The 16828-nt window shown below is 39.2% G+C and overlaps 1 protein-coding gene across 5 annotated transcripts; it reads left to right on the forward strand.

Moving 5' to 3' along the window:
• Window positions 1-9539: 9539 nt before the first annotated feature.
• LOC112565619 (ubiquitin-associated domain-containing protein 1-like) lies at window positions 9540-14815 on the forward strand. Of its 5 annotated transcripts, none has more exons than XR_003099459.1 (8): window positions 9540-10082; window positions 10253-10744; window positions 10903-11105; window positions 11333-11487; window positions 12026-12133; window positions 12601-12703; window positions 13140-13240; window positions 13781-14815. XR_003099459.1 is itself a non-coding variant. In XM_025241177.1 (7 exons), the coding sequence occupies exons 3-7, from the start codon at window positions 11485-11487 to the stop codon at window positions 13926-13928; spliced, it is 474 nt and encodes a 157-aa protein (XP_025096962.1). In that variant the 5' UTR covers window positions 9540-10082; window positions 10253-11105; window positions 11333-11484; the 3' UTR covers window positions 13929-14815. The 5 variants fall into 5 exon arrangements, 1 of the variants encoding a protein (XP_025096962.1); XR_003099458.1 differs by having other exon boundaries at window positions 9540-9880; window positions 9993-10082; window positions 10253-11105; XR_003099457.1 differs by having other exon boundaries at window positions 10253-11105.
• The last annotated feature ends 2013 nt before the right edge of the window (window positions 14816-16828 follow it).

The following is a 16828-nucleotide window of genomic DNA, read 5'->3' on the forward strand; positions in this document are numbered from 1 at the left end:
TACGAAAGTTTTCAGAATGCGTGTATAATGATGTAAAATTGAAGTATAACGATTACTGTACATTTGGCCTGCGAGCCGCGTAGCCGGAAATTGAAGATTGGACAATTGCAAATTTGCCAGTCTAAATATGTGAATAAAAGTACCTTTCAAACTGCGGCGTAAGTCGAAAGTGAGAGCGAACTCCTACACATTTTCATATGCTAATATCTCTTATGACGATAGATTTAAAAAAACTCAGTCTTTAGAGCTTGAATAATAATAATCGTTTTTAAGGCCGTTTTTAACTAGAATTCGGAACATAGGTGGGAAGAGAAACCTGGATACAAAATATGTCACAGGTGCTACTCTTGTCGGAAACAAAGGGGCTTGTGGAGCGGAGCGGAATGCTTCACTTCAGTGCGGAGATACGATTTATTCCGTTTCAAAAGGACTTGTCACAACCATTAAAATGATCCCTAAAATGATATTCTAAGCATAAGTAATAATTTTGTTTGTTTGTGTTTTTATTTGTTTAAACTAGAAAAGCTAAAGTAATATGAGGAGACAACAGAAAAATGAAGTTATGGAGTTTCAGCGAGGTGATCAAACTGATTAAAATAGTCATCTCTCTAGTGTTACTCTGCTTAAAAATAAAAAAAGAGAGAATGACTGAATGACTGAATCACTCACTGACTCACTCATTCTGGTCTGGCATCATTTCAGGATGCCAGGCACCGCGATAGCCTATAGCATGGCTGGGGCTATAGTGACGGCCGTGGCACAGCGGCTCCTTGGCCAACGAAAACTAGGAACCGTAGACTTGTTCACTCAATATATGATTTGCTGTCTCGCCGGTTCACATCCGCGGTTCCCACGGTTAAAACGCAACGAAGACAGTTCTTGCTTTTACCACCTGTGGCCAGGAGGACAGCATTCGCACCTGCTGGCCTCGCAGAAAGTCAGAGAAGCAGGTCAGACGTCTTATGAGGAGACAACAGAAAAATGAAGTTATGGAGTTAAACTACTGGCATCATTTCAGGTTCGGTTGGATTCGGACCGGAGCAACAGCTCTGGTTCAATCAGGCTTAATAAGTCCATTGGCCCAGCTTTTCTGGCGACGGCAGGCGGAACCAGAACCACGTGAGTACTTAAACATGTGCATCAATCACCATCTTTTGTGTAAACGTCTTCCCTGACTTATTTTGCATTTTTTCTGTTTTATTTGTATTGTTTCTTGACCTAAAGACTATAAGTGTGAGTTGTCAATAAATGGGCGGGTAGAACAGGAGAGTTCGCTAATTAGCTTGCACGATCGTGCTTGAAAGCTTTTAATCGCTACAAGTGGATGAACACATGAGAGGGGAAAACCCGCATGCCGAAAGAAAATGGTGCCCTTCTTACCATGCATGACAAATGTGCGCATGACTCTAGACTTAATGATGATCAATTGCCTACAATTTATGTTATAAGGTTTGTTATGCTCCCCCTTGAACGGGAAAGAAAAATGGACAAACGAATACAAGTGAACAAAAAAAAATGAACCAAAAAATAAAGGAAAGAAAATCAAACAAAGAGAGAAAATTTTTATACAACAAGCCTCTTTAAGTGGGCGTCTTATTTCATCTGATTCATCTACACATATCTGACATATCCTAATGTTCATCATCTTTTGCTTAGCAAGTGCTTTTCTTGAGGATCTGACTCTTTTGTTTGTTTCTATGTTTTCAGCATTCGTAATTCTTGTCCAAGATTTACCGCTAAATCTGACAGTATGTAGAGTTCGTGGTATGATCACATACAACTGGTGCAAGATGACAGTAGCAAATTAAACATGTTAGCGTCCCTCTCAAGAAAATTCTCCAACTCTAGAACGCGCCATGACTCGGGGTGGAGACTGGCAGGACAGCTTCACAATTGTGACGTTAAGGCCAGAACAACAGGCCGATGCAAGTTAGATAATAGAGGTGGGCAGTGGTCAGCAAAAGGGGACAATGAAGGGACGACTTTTGTCCGTTTTTACGAATTGACAGTGTAACGATTTTTTTTTTTTTTTTTTTTGTTGATTGTATATGTATGTGATAATTTTAATGATATTTGTAAACATTTGTGACAAATTCTTTGCAGTAATAAATACATGTATTAAACCATGTGTATCTTTGCTTCTATATAATAAACTTCATCTGGTTGTTTCATCATGGAGGGATGTGGAGGATGGATAAGAAAAAGACAGAAACAGGCATTTCTTCAGATTCTTAGATATATCATGACGTTTTATCTGAGTTGTATTGGATCTCCACATGGAGCTACATAATGTAGTTATGAGTTTCTAAAGAAATTCGATGCTTCTTCTTTCGAGAGAGCCAACCCTGCCCAGGACACAGTTACAGCTGGTTCCCAGTAGAGCAGCAGAAAAGGTCAACCATCATAAAGCCAGTAACTAAGGCTCTAACGTCATAGAGGAACCAAGCTTGTAAATAGTTGAAACATGCAGAAAATGAAAACAGCATGCCTGAGATGAAATCTAAAACCACGACACCCATTTATCTTTATTCATGATTGTAACGGACAAGTGCGCAATAGAGGGGGGAAGGGGGGAAGGTTGACAACCGTGGTTGACCTGTTTTTGGTGGGAAGTGTGGGCTCGGTGGTATTCAAGCTCGACCGTAAGCGGCCAGTGGGGTGGCTGATCATAACTTGGTGGATTTGTGGTTTTTCTTCACCGACTCGCTGCTGCTGCGATCTCTGTGGACGTAATGCTGTGGATGTACATCACTGCTCGTGTTTCTGGAGTCCGCGTCCTCGCCGTGAGCTCTGTGGGTTTGAGCGACACGCCGTGCACCGGCGTAGGCGAGCAACCGACGGACCAGGACCAGAAAACTTTGTGTGAGCAAGGGGGAGGCTCTTACCTTTAGGCTTGCGCACTACCATCCGTCATCCGGAAGGGAAAGTACCAGAGCAGCCCGAGTTTTAAACCGCCGGTGGAGGGAGGCTTTCTCTCACCTTCCAACTCACCTACTCTCATCTGGCCAACACTTGGAAGACAAACGCATGAGCAGGACTGAGACTTTCTGCAGCGACCTTTCGGTATTGTAAACACTCTATTTATGATAAATCGAATTAAAGGCAGGAAGTTGTATTTATCCTATAAACAGAGGAGCTGGGGGATTGCAGTGACTATGATATAATAACGTATGGTTCGTCAAGGACTTACATTTAATATTAATATTGTGGATAATAACGTTGGTATTTCGTCAAGGACTTACAGACCGGAGACTGCTGAATACCTTACAGATGACATTATTTGTGTGAACCAGCTTTATCGTTGTCTTTATTGTTGAATTGGATTTTGACATTACTTTATTTGTGTGAACCAGCTTTATTGTTGTCTCTATTAGTGCGTTGGATTATTGATGTACTATACTGGAAATATATCTTGTATAGGAGTGGTACACTGATTATTGATACATTGTTTTAGTTATTTGTTTGTACCCAATAATTATTGAACAAATGACAAAAGGGAGAGTAAACAAGTAATTTTGTAACAAGTTGTTCCCCCTTACTTGGCCGGTTCCCTAGGACGTCCCGTTCAAATTGTTTCCCCTTGCGTCTAATGTGTCCAGATAACCAATGTTTGTACCCAATAATTATTGGTGCCTTCAAGGAGGGACGCCCACCTTATATCTTTTGTGGAAAGAATGCGCATGTCTACGGGTGGACCGTGACATATTGGTGACCCCGATCTGATCGCTTTAGGGTGAGGCTGTTCGAGGATAGAGCTCTCCATCGCCTTTCAAACAAAGGCTAGGTCAAGGCTGATAGAAGGTTTGTTTAAGAGATAAGTATCAAAAGACCTTTTGAAAGAAGAGTGTGTTTTTTGCGAATACGGGGGGGGGGGGGGGGGGGTAACTACTGTAGTAAGATGTGCAGACCAATGGTTTTTTTAATTAAGGTGCGCTACAAAATCTGTGCTATTCCATAAAACATAAAAAAAAATTTACTCAGGTGCTGGCCTTAATTGAAGATATGGATATAATGAAGTCACAGTTTTTAATTTCAGTTTGTTGTAAGTCTCTTTTTTCCATCAGAAATAGGTGATGAACTGGTTGCAGGGTGCGGCGAGGTATACAGTTGTTTGGTATACAGAGGTTGATCTTTCTGTTGCTGCTTTTTTCGATGATGTTATCTGAAGCCTTGATGCACCCATTGTTCTCTGTACAGCTTCTGAAGATAATAAAATATGGGAAAATTGGGATTTGTAAATTAAAGAAGGTAATAGGTTTAACAGATTCAAAGAGATTAAAAGAAGTCTCATACCATACATTTGTTTTGGATACCCCACCAAATCCCGTCGACATTTACCGCGTGCTACCACACTAATTGCTTATTAATTATCGACTCTTAGTTAGTTCGAGCCCCAAAGCAAGCATAACCAATGGAAGAAAACTCAAGACAACTTAGTGCATTAAAGAATGTTATTATTATACCCAATGACAAAGGAGAATACACAAGTAACTTTGTAATAAGTTGTTTCCCCTTACTTGGCCGTTCTAGGTCTTGTTGATAGCAATGCACCGTTAATGTTAATGTTCCAAGTTTTCTAGAAATACTAAGTAATATAATTGCAAGACCTGAAAGCCATTCTTGGTGTAATACAAAAGTCAGTTCATGTCTCTCTCTCACACTCAAAAGAGGAGAGAGAGAGAGAGAAATAGAGCTATGCACAATACTAGAAGATCAAGGCTCTGGTTCAAGAAAGAGATAAGTATCAAAAGACCTTGTGAAAGAAGAGTGCGTTTTTTGCGAATACGGAAGGGCAACTAGTGTAGTACAGATGTGCAGACCAAATGTTTAATAAATTAAGGTGACTACAAAAATCTGTGCTATTCCATAAAAACAACAAAAAAATTTTTTTACCTCAGGTGCCTGGCCTTAATTGAAGATGAGGATAATAACAATGTCAGTTTTTGATTTCAGTTTGTTGTAAGTCTCTTTTTTCCATCAGAAAATAGGTGATGAACTGGTTGCAGGGGTGGAGGCGAGGTATACAGTTGTTTGGTATACAGAGGTTGACTCTTTCTGTTGCTGCTTTTTTCGATGATGTTATCTGAAGCCTTGATGCACCCATTGTTCTTCTGTACAGCTTCTGAAGAAAATAAAATATGGGAAAATTGGGATTTGTAAATTAAAGAAGGTTAATAGGTTTACAGATTCAAAGAGATTAAAAGAAGTCTCATACCATACATCTTGTTTAGGATACCCCCACCAAATCCCGTCGACATTTACCGCGTGCTACCACACTAAATTGCTTATTAATTATCAACTTTTAGTTAGCTCGAGCCCTCAAGCACGCATAGCCCCAATGGAAGAAAACTCAAGACAATTTAGTGCATTAAAAGAACGTTATTAATTATTACCAAATGACAAAAGGGAGAATACACAGGTGTAACGACGCCGCTAGAGTCTATAATTTTTCACTCTCAAACACACAGCGGGTCGGACAATTGCGCGTTCTTTCTCTCAGAAAAAAAAAAATGATTCGCCTGTACGAGTCTGCCCGTGTTTACTAAACAAAAACTCAGAAGAACAAATCCTAACTATAAAGAAAATACAGTCACTAACAACGGCTTTCTCTGACTAACACAGTCAATCTTTTACTCACTCGCGAGGCACATTGTCTTGGCAAGGCTCTCTACTAACTCACTCCGTCTTCTCCTTTCTCTCCACTCTCCGTTTTTTTCTTCTTCTCTCCTTTTCAAGTGCACTGTCTCGGCAGTCACTTCTCACTTCCACAACTCAAACACAATCCTCTCCCCACAATTAAGCATTCCTTTTCTTCTCCTTCGCCGTTTCTCAACAACTCGCTTTTTTTTTCGTCACCACAACATTGACGTCATCTCCCTTACGTCACTTAGGAAAGTCCTAGCACTCTGACTAGATCTCTGACAAGACAAGTAACTTTGTAATAAGTTGTTCCCCTTACTTGGCCGGTTCCTAGGTCGTCCCGTTCCCAATTGTTTCCTCTTACGTCTAATGTGTCCAGATAACTAATGAGTCTGTTCGATTAACCTTAAATCTAATCACACACACAATACACTACTTCGCGCAAACACGCTCACCACTTATCTCGTTACACCAAAAGTCACGTGCAAGTGGAGGCTCCTCTGTTCGACGTCCCAGAACTGTTGGTCACGGTCAGTTAAAGCGGCTTCTCTGTCCCCAGCGCAGAGACCCTGGCACTGTCTTGTTTACCACAGACTCACTCATGGCGTTCTTGCTCCGGTCTTGCCGTGTGTCACCCCTGCTCTTTCGTCCCTCTGGCTCGAAGCGACTCAACTGCAGCTCTCCAGTGCAGAGACTCTGGCACTGTCTTGTTTACCACAAACTCACTCGTGGCGTTCTTGCTCCGGTCTTGCCGTGTGTGTCACCCCTGCTCGTTCGTCCCTTTAGGTCTGGGCGTTGATTCAACTGCAGTACCTCTCAGGGACCGACGTTCCTTCACCAGATACAGCTTTTACTGGCTTCATCAAACGGCTGCCGTACTGAAGCACTATAAACTCCGTTATAGAGCGGGTCAACGCACCTCTGAAATCAACTGTTAAGTCGACACACTTCTCAGGCAGGATTGCAGTGAAGACTTTAGACAGCTTTGAGCCGACTTTGGTAAACTTTACTCCACAAAAGTTGCATGTGAAAGACCCAAACGCTGATGTCGCTCCTCAGAAGTTTCAAGCCCAAACCGCTTGCATCTAGATCTTTCTGTCCAAAATCCCCTTCCATTGGCCAGTCATGCCACCTGACATACCACAACCAATCACAACCAAAGAACCAGACGCTGACGTCACTCCCCAGAAGTTTCTACCCCAAAACGCTGAGCTTGCATCTAGATCTTTCTGTCCGAAACCCCATTTCATTGGCCAGTCATGCCACCTGACATACCACAACCAATCACGCCTTACAGCCACCACGAGCCTAAGCTCCCATCCAAAGGTTATGTACTTCCGGAAGAGCAGCGCGAAAATGAAATTTAACGAGACGTTTGATATCAACAATATAATTACCGAAGTGCATTGCTTGTGTGCACTATTAATTAACCAATCTTGAACACAAAAGTATTTTAGAACACAAAAGTATTTGCTTCGCTAGTCTTAAATCTTTTGTATGAAATAATAAATAATAGGAATCGCATTTAAACTTCTAGATCTAGAATCATGACGTGTTCGCTTATATGCTTCACCTCGGTCTCTCGCTTTTATATAAAATCCGGTATTTTGTGGTGCTTTCAGGATGATGATTGAGGGGTGTGTGAGCTTCAATATCATATAACTGGTAATAGTGAAACATAAAATATAAAATTGTATGAGCTGATATACTACAACACAACAATAACAAATCAAAGAGAAAATGGAACATCAATTTAGCTATTTTCTATTCTTGAATTTAAATCTATAATACTGGTTTACAGCATACGACACATTGTAAATCATCTGTGTTGGCGTAGGGGTGTGTGAACTGAAAGCACTGATGTTGATCTAGGCCTATTCATATGCAACGAGTTTTTTTAAATCAATAAGAAGAATATTTAATCAACTTAATCAATTTAATTTAATCAATCATATTTAATCACTTCTGAAGTGATCTACTGAAAATTTAATGAATGACGCGATTATTAATAACTAAATTTTTGCTTTAATGGGGATATCTTCCGCTATGTGAAAATTGTCTAAGCCTTATAGTCACGATCTAAAACATGTACAGGACAAAGAAGAGTAAGAGGTAAACAATAAGATGCATTCTAATGCATTCTTCTTCAAAGTGCCTTGAACAAATCTTGGCTGTCAATAGATTGAAACTTTTGTCTGAACGGTTTATAGCATGAATGAGAGCCGTTCGCCACTTGTCTTGATCTGTCCATATTCCTGCCCGCGGAAGCGAAAAAAAGCTAAAACCGAAAGATTTGATACTCACACAGTGGCATTCTACCAGCAGCAGCATGAACCACCGCGTGCGCGTTTCTTTATTGTTGTTTCTCTTGCAGACTTTGCTGACATAGTCATTGAAGTCATTCGCTAAACCGTGGTAAGCTTAACTGGAAGTTTTTAGCACCCGAGCGTCGTTCTAGCAGTAAAGGAAAAAAATCGTCTGCCATCCGTCCACCTATCTACGTCCATGGTAAAACAGATGTGCAAACCCACACTACAGCCCTACTCCCACGCTTTCACGACAACATCTGTCAAAAATATTCCACGTCATAGGCAACACTATCTGCGACATCAGATTGTGAAAGGGAATTGACAACAAAATGGAATAGGCAAACCAAAAACAAAAGAAAATAAAGCCATAATATAAAATTGTCTGCATTACCTTCGTTAGACACTCCCTGGATACCGCCTTCTACTGCTGCAGTTTGAGGTCTGTCTTCTTTTGTACTCTTTGCAGAGCATCAATATGTTGGCCATTGGGGTGCTCACGTGATGATGCCAATATTCTGGTGGTTAGTGCATTCACCTGTGGGCATAAAAGGTTGTTTATCACTTTTCCAAACCTATGAATTTCTTGATCTCTATTATTCTATCATTCAAACAAGAAACATCTGCTGTTTCAAGATTTGGATTTCAAGATAGCTTGTCTGACAACAAAATATTCATCTGAAAAGGCAATTTCTTTTCCAAGTTATAAAATACATCATGAATAATGACATGCACTGTTTTACCACACAATACTGTGCAAATTTTACATGAAAAATCAGTCTGTTCACTGAGACCACAGAGCATTTAGATGTTGGGTGTTGTCATATGGCTGTATGTTCCAGTCTGTAACCACAATAAACCCAAAGCAAGGTCTATGTGAAAGACACTGACACTATCCCAAAGCTTTTTTTTTAAAAAATAAATAAGAACAATACTTTTAAACTGTGTCAATAGACTGACCAAAACAATATTAACCAGGCTGATCCAACATCCAATCTATGAATATATATATATAAAACAATGAACAAACAGTATAAAATTACCTCTTTGAACCCAAAATGCAAACGTCATGCAGACTCCAGGTACACCTATATCACGCCGCCGCTAGTGCCTCTCGTTTTACACTCTTTCCAGCACACCAGCGGGTCGGAGAATTGCGCGTTCTTTCGCTCCAATAAAGGATGATTCGCCTGTAGGAGTCTGCCCGTGTTCACTGAACAAAACACACACACACACAAAATAATAAATCCTAACTATGAAAAAAAATATACGTTCACTAACACAATAGATTTTCCTTCGATTACCACATCTACGAAATACAATGAACTCCTCACACACTATAAACTCAGCGTTGTAAGCGATGCAATATCGCGCGTACGTACGTACACACGCTAATAAAGAAAGGCGAAAGACTGAAAAAACATGCAAAAAAACTTCATACAGCCTTACCTAGTTATGTTAGTGTCGATCAGTGAAGAAAAAAAAACCCGAAATTGGTCAACAGCAAATAAGTAACGGTCGGAACATTCTCTCTGGCATTACTCTCCTCCAACTGTAGAAACGCGTCTGGGACGTTTAAGTCAGTCGTCACGATCGTGCTACGTCATTGCCAAGGTGACGCATGTCAATTCGTCCGCTAGGCTCGAAAACGACCGCGTCACAGCTGTGTCCGCACACACCAAAGAGACCTAGGGGTGAGTGGGTGGAATGGCGGTTAGATGGGAGGTAGGATGGATGGGCCGGGTAGAACAGGAGAGTTCACTAATTAGCATGCACGATCGTGCTTGAAAGCTTTTAATCGGTTACAAGTGGATGAACACATGAGAGGGGAGACCTGTATGCTGAAAGAGAAATGGTGCCTCTTCTTACCATGCATGACAAAAGTGCGCATGCGTGTGACTGAACGAGAGGCGCAGAGAGGCAGAGAAAGAGAGGTGTCGTGTCTACAATACCTGGGGTCGTATTTATCGTTTGTACATAAGCTATATGCTTATTGATGAATGATAAAATTAAGTACAATTTTTAAAACATGTTATTTTTCCCCAGGGAATGCTACAGATTCGTTTGTGGCAGGGTTAGATGCTGGCCAGCCTTCAGTCTCAGCATGAACGTCCATGGTCTCAGAGAGCGACGGTGGTAAGCAGGCTGAATGAATTCAAGTTTCATGTTGGCTCTACTGTGAAGTTTGTGTGCAAAATGATGTGTCACTTAATCATAGCTGACAAAATCTGAATATCATTTTTACCTCATTTTTATAAGGGGGATGGATGAGATGTTCTACAATTTGCTTTTGACATTTTGTTCAGGTTTCTAGCTCTGCCAGACCCAGATGATGAAGATGATACTGATGATAATGGTGCAGATGAAAACCATGGTGCAGATGAAAACCTTGTAGAGAGAAGATACAATATGCAAGCACAGAAGAGAGCAAGAGTTGCTGCTAGGAAAGTTGCCCGTAATAGGCTGATTGCATTTCTTGCACACCAGTAAAAAAAAAAACACAGTCTGTGTGACACAGAATATAGCACATACTATCAAGGCACAAACAAGAAAAACCGTTAAGAACTTTATTGCTTATGACATCTTTTATTTCTAGACGAGATAAAAAAACAAAAAACAAATATACACCACGTAAACAATAGATTTAGAGATGCACATTCTAAGATCAAGGACATAATTCCAAAAAAAAAAATTTAACTGCATACACATCCACTCTAATATATAAAATATAGTCGCCATCATCAGACGGTCTATTCCTGCATCACCATCATCAGCACCAGCAACATCTGCTAGCAACTGTAAGATTCTACTTAAACTTCTAATTATTACATTCAGAGAATTAGAAATGCTTATTTGTTTTATTTTTGCATGTGAGATATATATATATATGTAATCACCTTGTACTTACAGTTATTTTAAATATCAGCATTAAGATAATCTTAATTTTTTTTTTTAGTACAAATGCTTCCAAGTTATTTTGAGAAAACTTTCAAAAAGATACAAGAATTCCAGAACGGTATAGAGATCCTGCAGCAGAAGGTGGACCAGCAAAGCAATGTGGCATCAGCCATACAACTCCAGATACCTTCCTCTCTCCACTGCAGGAAGTTGATCAGCTTAAACAATGCTTTGGCAGAGGAGAATACCAGACAAAGAATGGTAAGATGTAGGAAAGATTTTGTCAGTAAAGGCAATCCCAAGAGACACGAAAGAATAACCAGGAGTAAAAAGTAACCTGTTAGTGTTTACTGCTTCCATATTTGTTAAACTTTGTCTTAACCATATAAGCTCACCCATTGTACTTGCCATCTTCAGAAGATTCACAGATGGGATTTTTATATATGTATAAAGAGACTGTTGCTGATCGAAACATTTTTTTGTTTCAGGTTTTGTATCTGAGCTATTTTGGTGGCCACACACCGAAAAGAGGCACTGTACCGTCTGCTGAAGCATCTGCTTGCTCCAAAACTATACAGCTTGGAAGGGAGGAAGGAGAAACGAAGATTTAACACCTTGCAACATTTAAAAGCCACAGTTTATGGTAAGTAGCATTCACAGCAGTTTTGGGGATTTTGGATGGAGATTTTTAAGCTTACCTTTCCAATCGCAAATAATGCCCTTAACACCCAGCTTGTCACTAATTTTAATTTGGCACCATTTTAAGAGCCCTTTGTTCCTGCAACTTCCAAGACACTAGTCTTTGATTTACATTAGTTGCTGCAAAGAAGTCCATATTTTAAAAATAAATCATGCCTTTGACAGTATGCCACCAGCAATAATACTCAATTTTCTCCTAAGCAAATGAGGTTAAGACTAATGTAATTGCAAAGATAATTTCTTAGTGTATATTGTACGCCTTTTTGGAAAGCTAACTGTCATCTATCTCTCAGTGCTATCATAATACAATTTCTAACTTTCAGTAAGCCTTCATATTCAAATAAATATTGATGTTTTAGACTGTATTAAATGTAATATTGTTGTTTTGATTGTATAAATGTTCACACCTCTTTGAAAGGGGTGAAGTTACACACACATTTTTGGTTGTGTTTTGATGTCTTTTCTCAATTCTTTTTGTGCAGAAGGATGATCCACGAACTCCAGATTTCAGCACAATACGGAAGTTGACGTCACACCTTCCCAACATTCCATACAGTGTTAAAGAAGAGGAACCAACAAACTCAGTTGATGTATATATGTCATTACATAAATATATTTATTTTGCAGTTTCTGTTTACTTGAATTTTGATGCATTGTTATTAAATTAGAGTAAGAGTGGAATTAGCAGGTATTATTTTTGTCTCTGACTAAAAAATGTAAATGACTTTTGCAGATTTATTCAAAAGATTTTTCCACAGATGCATTGGGCACCTCATGAGTAAAAGAAAAATAGGATAATGCCAACTTCTGATACTGCTTTTTATTAAACTGGGTTTATCTATTGACTAAAATTGTTAGGTTTCATGTAGTCATTGCTTATTAAAGCAATAAAAGTTAAAATTAACCAAGAAATAGCCCAGATCTAGCATGTGGCTTGTTTTTACCACCCCCTCATCCTTCAGTTATGCCTGGTCATTCACATGATTTTAATCTTGTCTTATAAACATGCTTATGTCAGTAAATTAGTAAATGAGTCACTTTTTCCATTGGTAATCAGTTTCAGACAGATTTGCGTCGAATCCTTATTTCGCTTATAGAAGCTTCACAGAGAATTCTTTGTCTCAACCCATCAGCTGCCAAAATATTCAAGCAGGCTGAAGGTGTGCATGCAAAATTGCACATTTGTATAAACATTTACAAATGTTTTATGTTGCTGTGTTGATTTTTTTTTTTAAAGACAAAACAGATGAGTAGATAAAAAGATATGACAGTCTTTAGTACCATTCCCATCAGTAACCACATTTACTTAATTTCCTTGAACTTGCATAGATCGTTAACTAGCATCTGCATGTGGATATTGAAATACAAGAGACAAAGAGCATTTTGTTAAGTAGGTCATACGATGATAATCACTATAGGAATAATTCTTTTAAAAGCAAAAAATCATAGTTTTACTAGAAGATATTATTTCACTATTATCAAATAGTCTGCACCTTTGTGTGTATATATATATATATGTTTGTGTGTGTGTGTGTGTGTTCTTGCATGTGTGCATAAATGTGTTTACATGAACTGTATGTGTTTGTGTGCTGCAAGATATGCTAAGTGAACTTTTGCAGCAACCCAAATTTGATTATGCTGCACTCAAACAGTTGACTGACATGGGTTTCCCAGAGGCTCGTGCCAAGAAAGCACTGGTAATTAACAAGTATGGGGTCTGCCATTCTGTTGTTTCATTTTATTTTCAGTTCATTTGTCTTGTAAATGTCTTAAATCTCAGTATACATTCACTAAGATTTCATCTACTCCAGCTTGCCACAAGATGGACTGTGTCATGTCAAGACTTATGTTTATCAAAATTTATTAATCACTATGAATGTATTAATGCTAAGGCATTTAATTAAAATGCAACTATATTTAAACTAATTAAATCGTAATTTATTTACTACTATTATTGCTCTGTGTGTCTTGTTTTTGAAATATGCCTATGAGACTGCCACTGGGATGCTTTGAGCCAGAATAAAATTTATAAAATCATTTCCTGTCTTTCTGACCATCCACTGCAAGGCCATTTTTTCAGGCAGAAGGAGGTAGTAGTAGACTTAAAAGGGACACACCTAGGCCACATATTTCCACGTTTCACCAGACAATATTGTAAGCAGATAGAAGGAATTGAAAAAAAATGTGACTTTTACTGACCCTGTCTTCAAACTGCTCCCGTTGTGCTTATTTTTTAGAATGGCGGTGATGGCAGCAATGGAATGGTTATTTCAGAATGAAAATGAACCTGATGTTGACTTGCCTCTTCCAGAGTTAGAGGAACCAATCACTTCATCAAGTCAAGACAGGGTATGTGATTTTGGTAACAGTATAATGAGTGTATAATTTTCCATATTTTCTACAACAGATGAAGAAAAATAGAGAAATATTCAGTTTTTAATTGCTATTTTTTTTAGGGAATTTGGGGAGAAAGATAGTTCATGTCATTTCTAAAATCATCTTGCATCTGTCATCAAAGTCATCACCGCCTCAGGAGCCAAGATGATGTCTAGTGACTGTAGTTCTTTGCATTTGTCCTTTTTCTTGTTTTCTTCTAATGGAATTCTGTTCGTGCAAAGTGCAATGCTGTGATTGGCAGTCTGCTTATCAGAAACTGCAGACCTTTTTGCTGCTGAGGCAGTCTCTGGAATAGAAAGTTAACTGTATGCAGTACAGGCTAAGTGCAGTGGTTTAACTGAGGTTTTACTAGTGCTGCCTGTGCCCAGAATGTGACAGCATAGATTGCAGATTCAGTTAGGGGGAACTCTTTTCACAATAGACACAGTACAGCAAATCTCAGATTTTTGGGGGGTGTTTTTCGTGGAGCTTTTGCTAATGAAGGATTGCTTGGTTGGTTGGTTATTTTTCTTTCTGTTTTAGAGCATGCATTTTTTAATAAACTTTTGACATCATCATCATCATTATTATTATAGAAGAGTCAGATCTTGATGAATCTTGTTGGTTCGAAGCATTTTGTTTCTGTGCACTTTTAATTTTAGGTGAAACATGCTAGTTTATGTTGTATATGTGTCTGGTGTGTGTGAGAGAGGGAGAAAGGACACTGGGTGGGTGAGTGGAAATGACAAGGCAGGAAATCAAATTTAAGCTTCAAGGCTTCATCCGAATTTTCGATACATCAAAAGAAAACAATTTACTGACTTTTAAAAGAAGTTTCAAGACCACCAGTGTGATCTTGTTCTGTGTTTCTGTCATATGAGAATATTTTTGTTTAGAACAAAGTATTGTTATGATAAGAGTGGCTCTTGGTTTTATGTGTCATTGTTTTAATCTCTCCTCTGGGATTTTCAAAAGTTTTTTTTGTCTTTAAGATTGTTTTTCTTATGATGGCTATGATGTTACTTATAGCTGCTGCCAATTGTTTTTAAAATTTACTATGTTCAATGTTATTCATTCTTCTGAGTCTGTTGTTCCTAATTTGTACTTTCTGTTTCACAGTTACCTCTTGGCTGAAAAAGTAACTTTAACCAACCTCAAAAAAATGCATCGGTATAGGCTGCTTCAAGTGCATGCATTGAAAAAAATGTTTTCTTCAAATCACACAGTTCATGTAAATAGGCAGCAAGTGACATTTGATCATTAATTGCAGAACACAGTGTCAGTGTCATTATGAAGTGGTTGAGTTAAAGGAAAACAGGCTCATCAGAATATGTTAGATTTGATAAAAAGGCTTTGTTCACACATTCATTGAGTGACACACCTGCATGCGCAGGAGTGGTGGGGGTACATTTGATTCAATCAGTTGCCAATTCATCCATGGCCCCTAGTTAATTCAACCACACCATCATAATCCATGTGATTTGGCCACAAAATAAGGAAATTTTAATGTGGTCTACTTTATCATTGCTGGTTGACTTCGATAGAAGAACGTTTGTTGTCAGTAGGTCATCTTCCGTATCCTTAGATGGGGGATCGATAGCACATGCCTATACTATTCTTTCCCCCTCTAAGCAGTATTGAGATACTAAAAATCAGGGCTTCCTGCGTATGAAGACTGATGAATAGCAAAGCTTGCCCTGTCCGCAACAGACTAGTATGATTAAAATGACTGTTAAGAGCTAAGTAGAATTTTGTTTTTATGAAAAGATTGCAATACTTGTACTACCTCACTGATGCATATGATACAATGTGACGGCAGCGTGTGTGTCAATCTCACTCCAGTGGGCTATTGTCTGAACTCATTCCCCCGTCCTACACGTGGCATTGCTATTATCTACAAATCATCACTTGCCAAGTACCTATCTTTTACTACTGCTTTATCGTTCCCACATACATCTTTTGAATGTGTGCAAGTATCTTTTTCTGCTCCCTATTGCTCGATGCACCAGTTCTGCATCTATAGACCCCTCCGAGTGCCAAGAACAAACTCACAGCCTCTATCTTTTTCTCGGAATTTCATGATAGGCTGGACTATAGCAATGCTCAATGGACCCGCAGTCCTTAGAGACGTTAATGTTCATTTTGATAAGTCTCATCCTGACACAGTAAAAATGTCAGAACTGTGGCACACTTTTTTTTCTCGCCCAGTCTGTTTTGCAGCCCACTCATAAAAGAGATCGCATCTTGGACTGGGTCATATATCGACCTGATGGCCAATGCCCAATTAGTGCAGTCAGTCAATATTACTGCGTATTGATCGAGCTTGATCGCAAAAGCCTGTCGTCGGTGCCAGTTTCTGTACTCGCTTGCTCGTTATGCAGTGTTGATAATTATAGTCGCATTCAAAGCACAATTGCAAATGGTGCTGCTCTAGCCACCCTCTGCTAAGCAACTTGACTGTTTTGTGTAGAGTTATTGATGACCATGCCCCAGCGTCTCGACGTCTGATGAGCCAGTCCAAAGATGGACCTTGGTTATTCGCAGATCCAAGTTATGGTCTGTAACCTGAAGCATACTCGCCGGCAAGCTGAACGTATTTGGCGGAAGACTGGACTCACCATCCACAAAGAGACATAACGCCGCGAAGCTAAGCGTTGCAAAATCTATCAACAAGGCCAAATCATCATATCGTCAGATCCAAATGATTAATTGCACATGGTGACACTTTTTGACATCTTCAGTCGAATGACTGGAATTAGCATGGCAATGCCGCTGCCCACTGCCTATCCTTTTTCACAAACTTCCTTTTGCAATATCATGATACTCTCAGTTCTTCTTATTTGGTTCCTTTTTGCGTTGTCTGTGTTTGTTTTTTCTCATCATTAGCACTGTTGTTTATTCTTCTATAG

Source organism: Pomacea canaliculata, linkage group LG6 (assembly GCF_003073045.1).
Source record: "Pomacea canaliculata isolate SZHN2017 linkage group LG6, ASM307304v1, whole genome shotgun sequence".
Classification (NCBI taxonomy): Eukaryota; Metazoa; Mollusca; class Gastropoda; order Architaenioglossa; family Ampullariidae; genus Pomacea; species Pomacea canaliculata.

What these genes read in the sequence shown, in the direction of transcription:
- LOC112565619 (XM_025241177.1), top strand. An exon ending in AACCAACAAACTCAGTTGAT is followed by an intron (nt 12,134 to 12,600) that starts GTATATATGTCA and finishes ATTGGTAATCAG; the next exon opens with TTTCAGACAGATTTGCGTCG. An exon ending in AAAGCACTGGTAATTAACAA is followed by an intron (nt 13,252 to 13,780) that starts GTATGGGGTCTG and finishes CTTATTTTTTAG; the next exon opens with AATGGCGGTGATGGCAGCAA.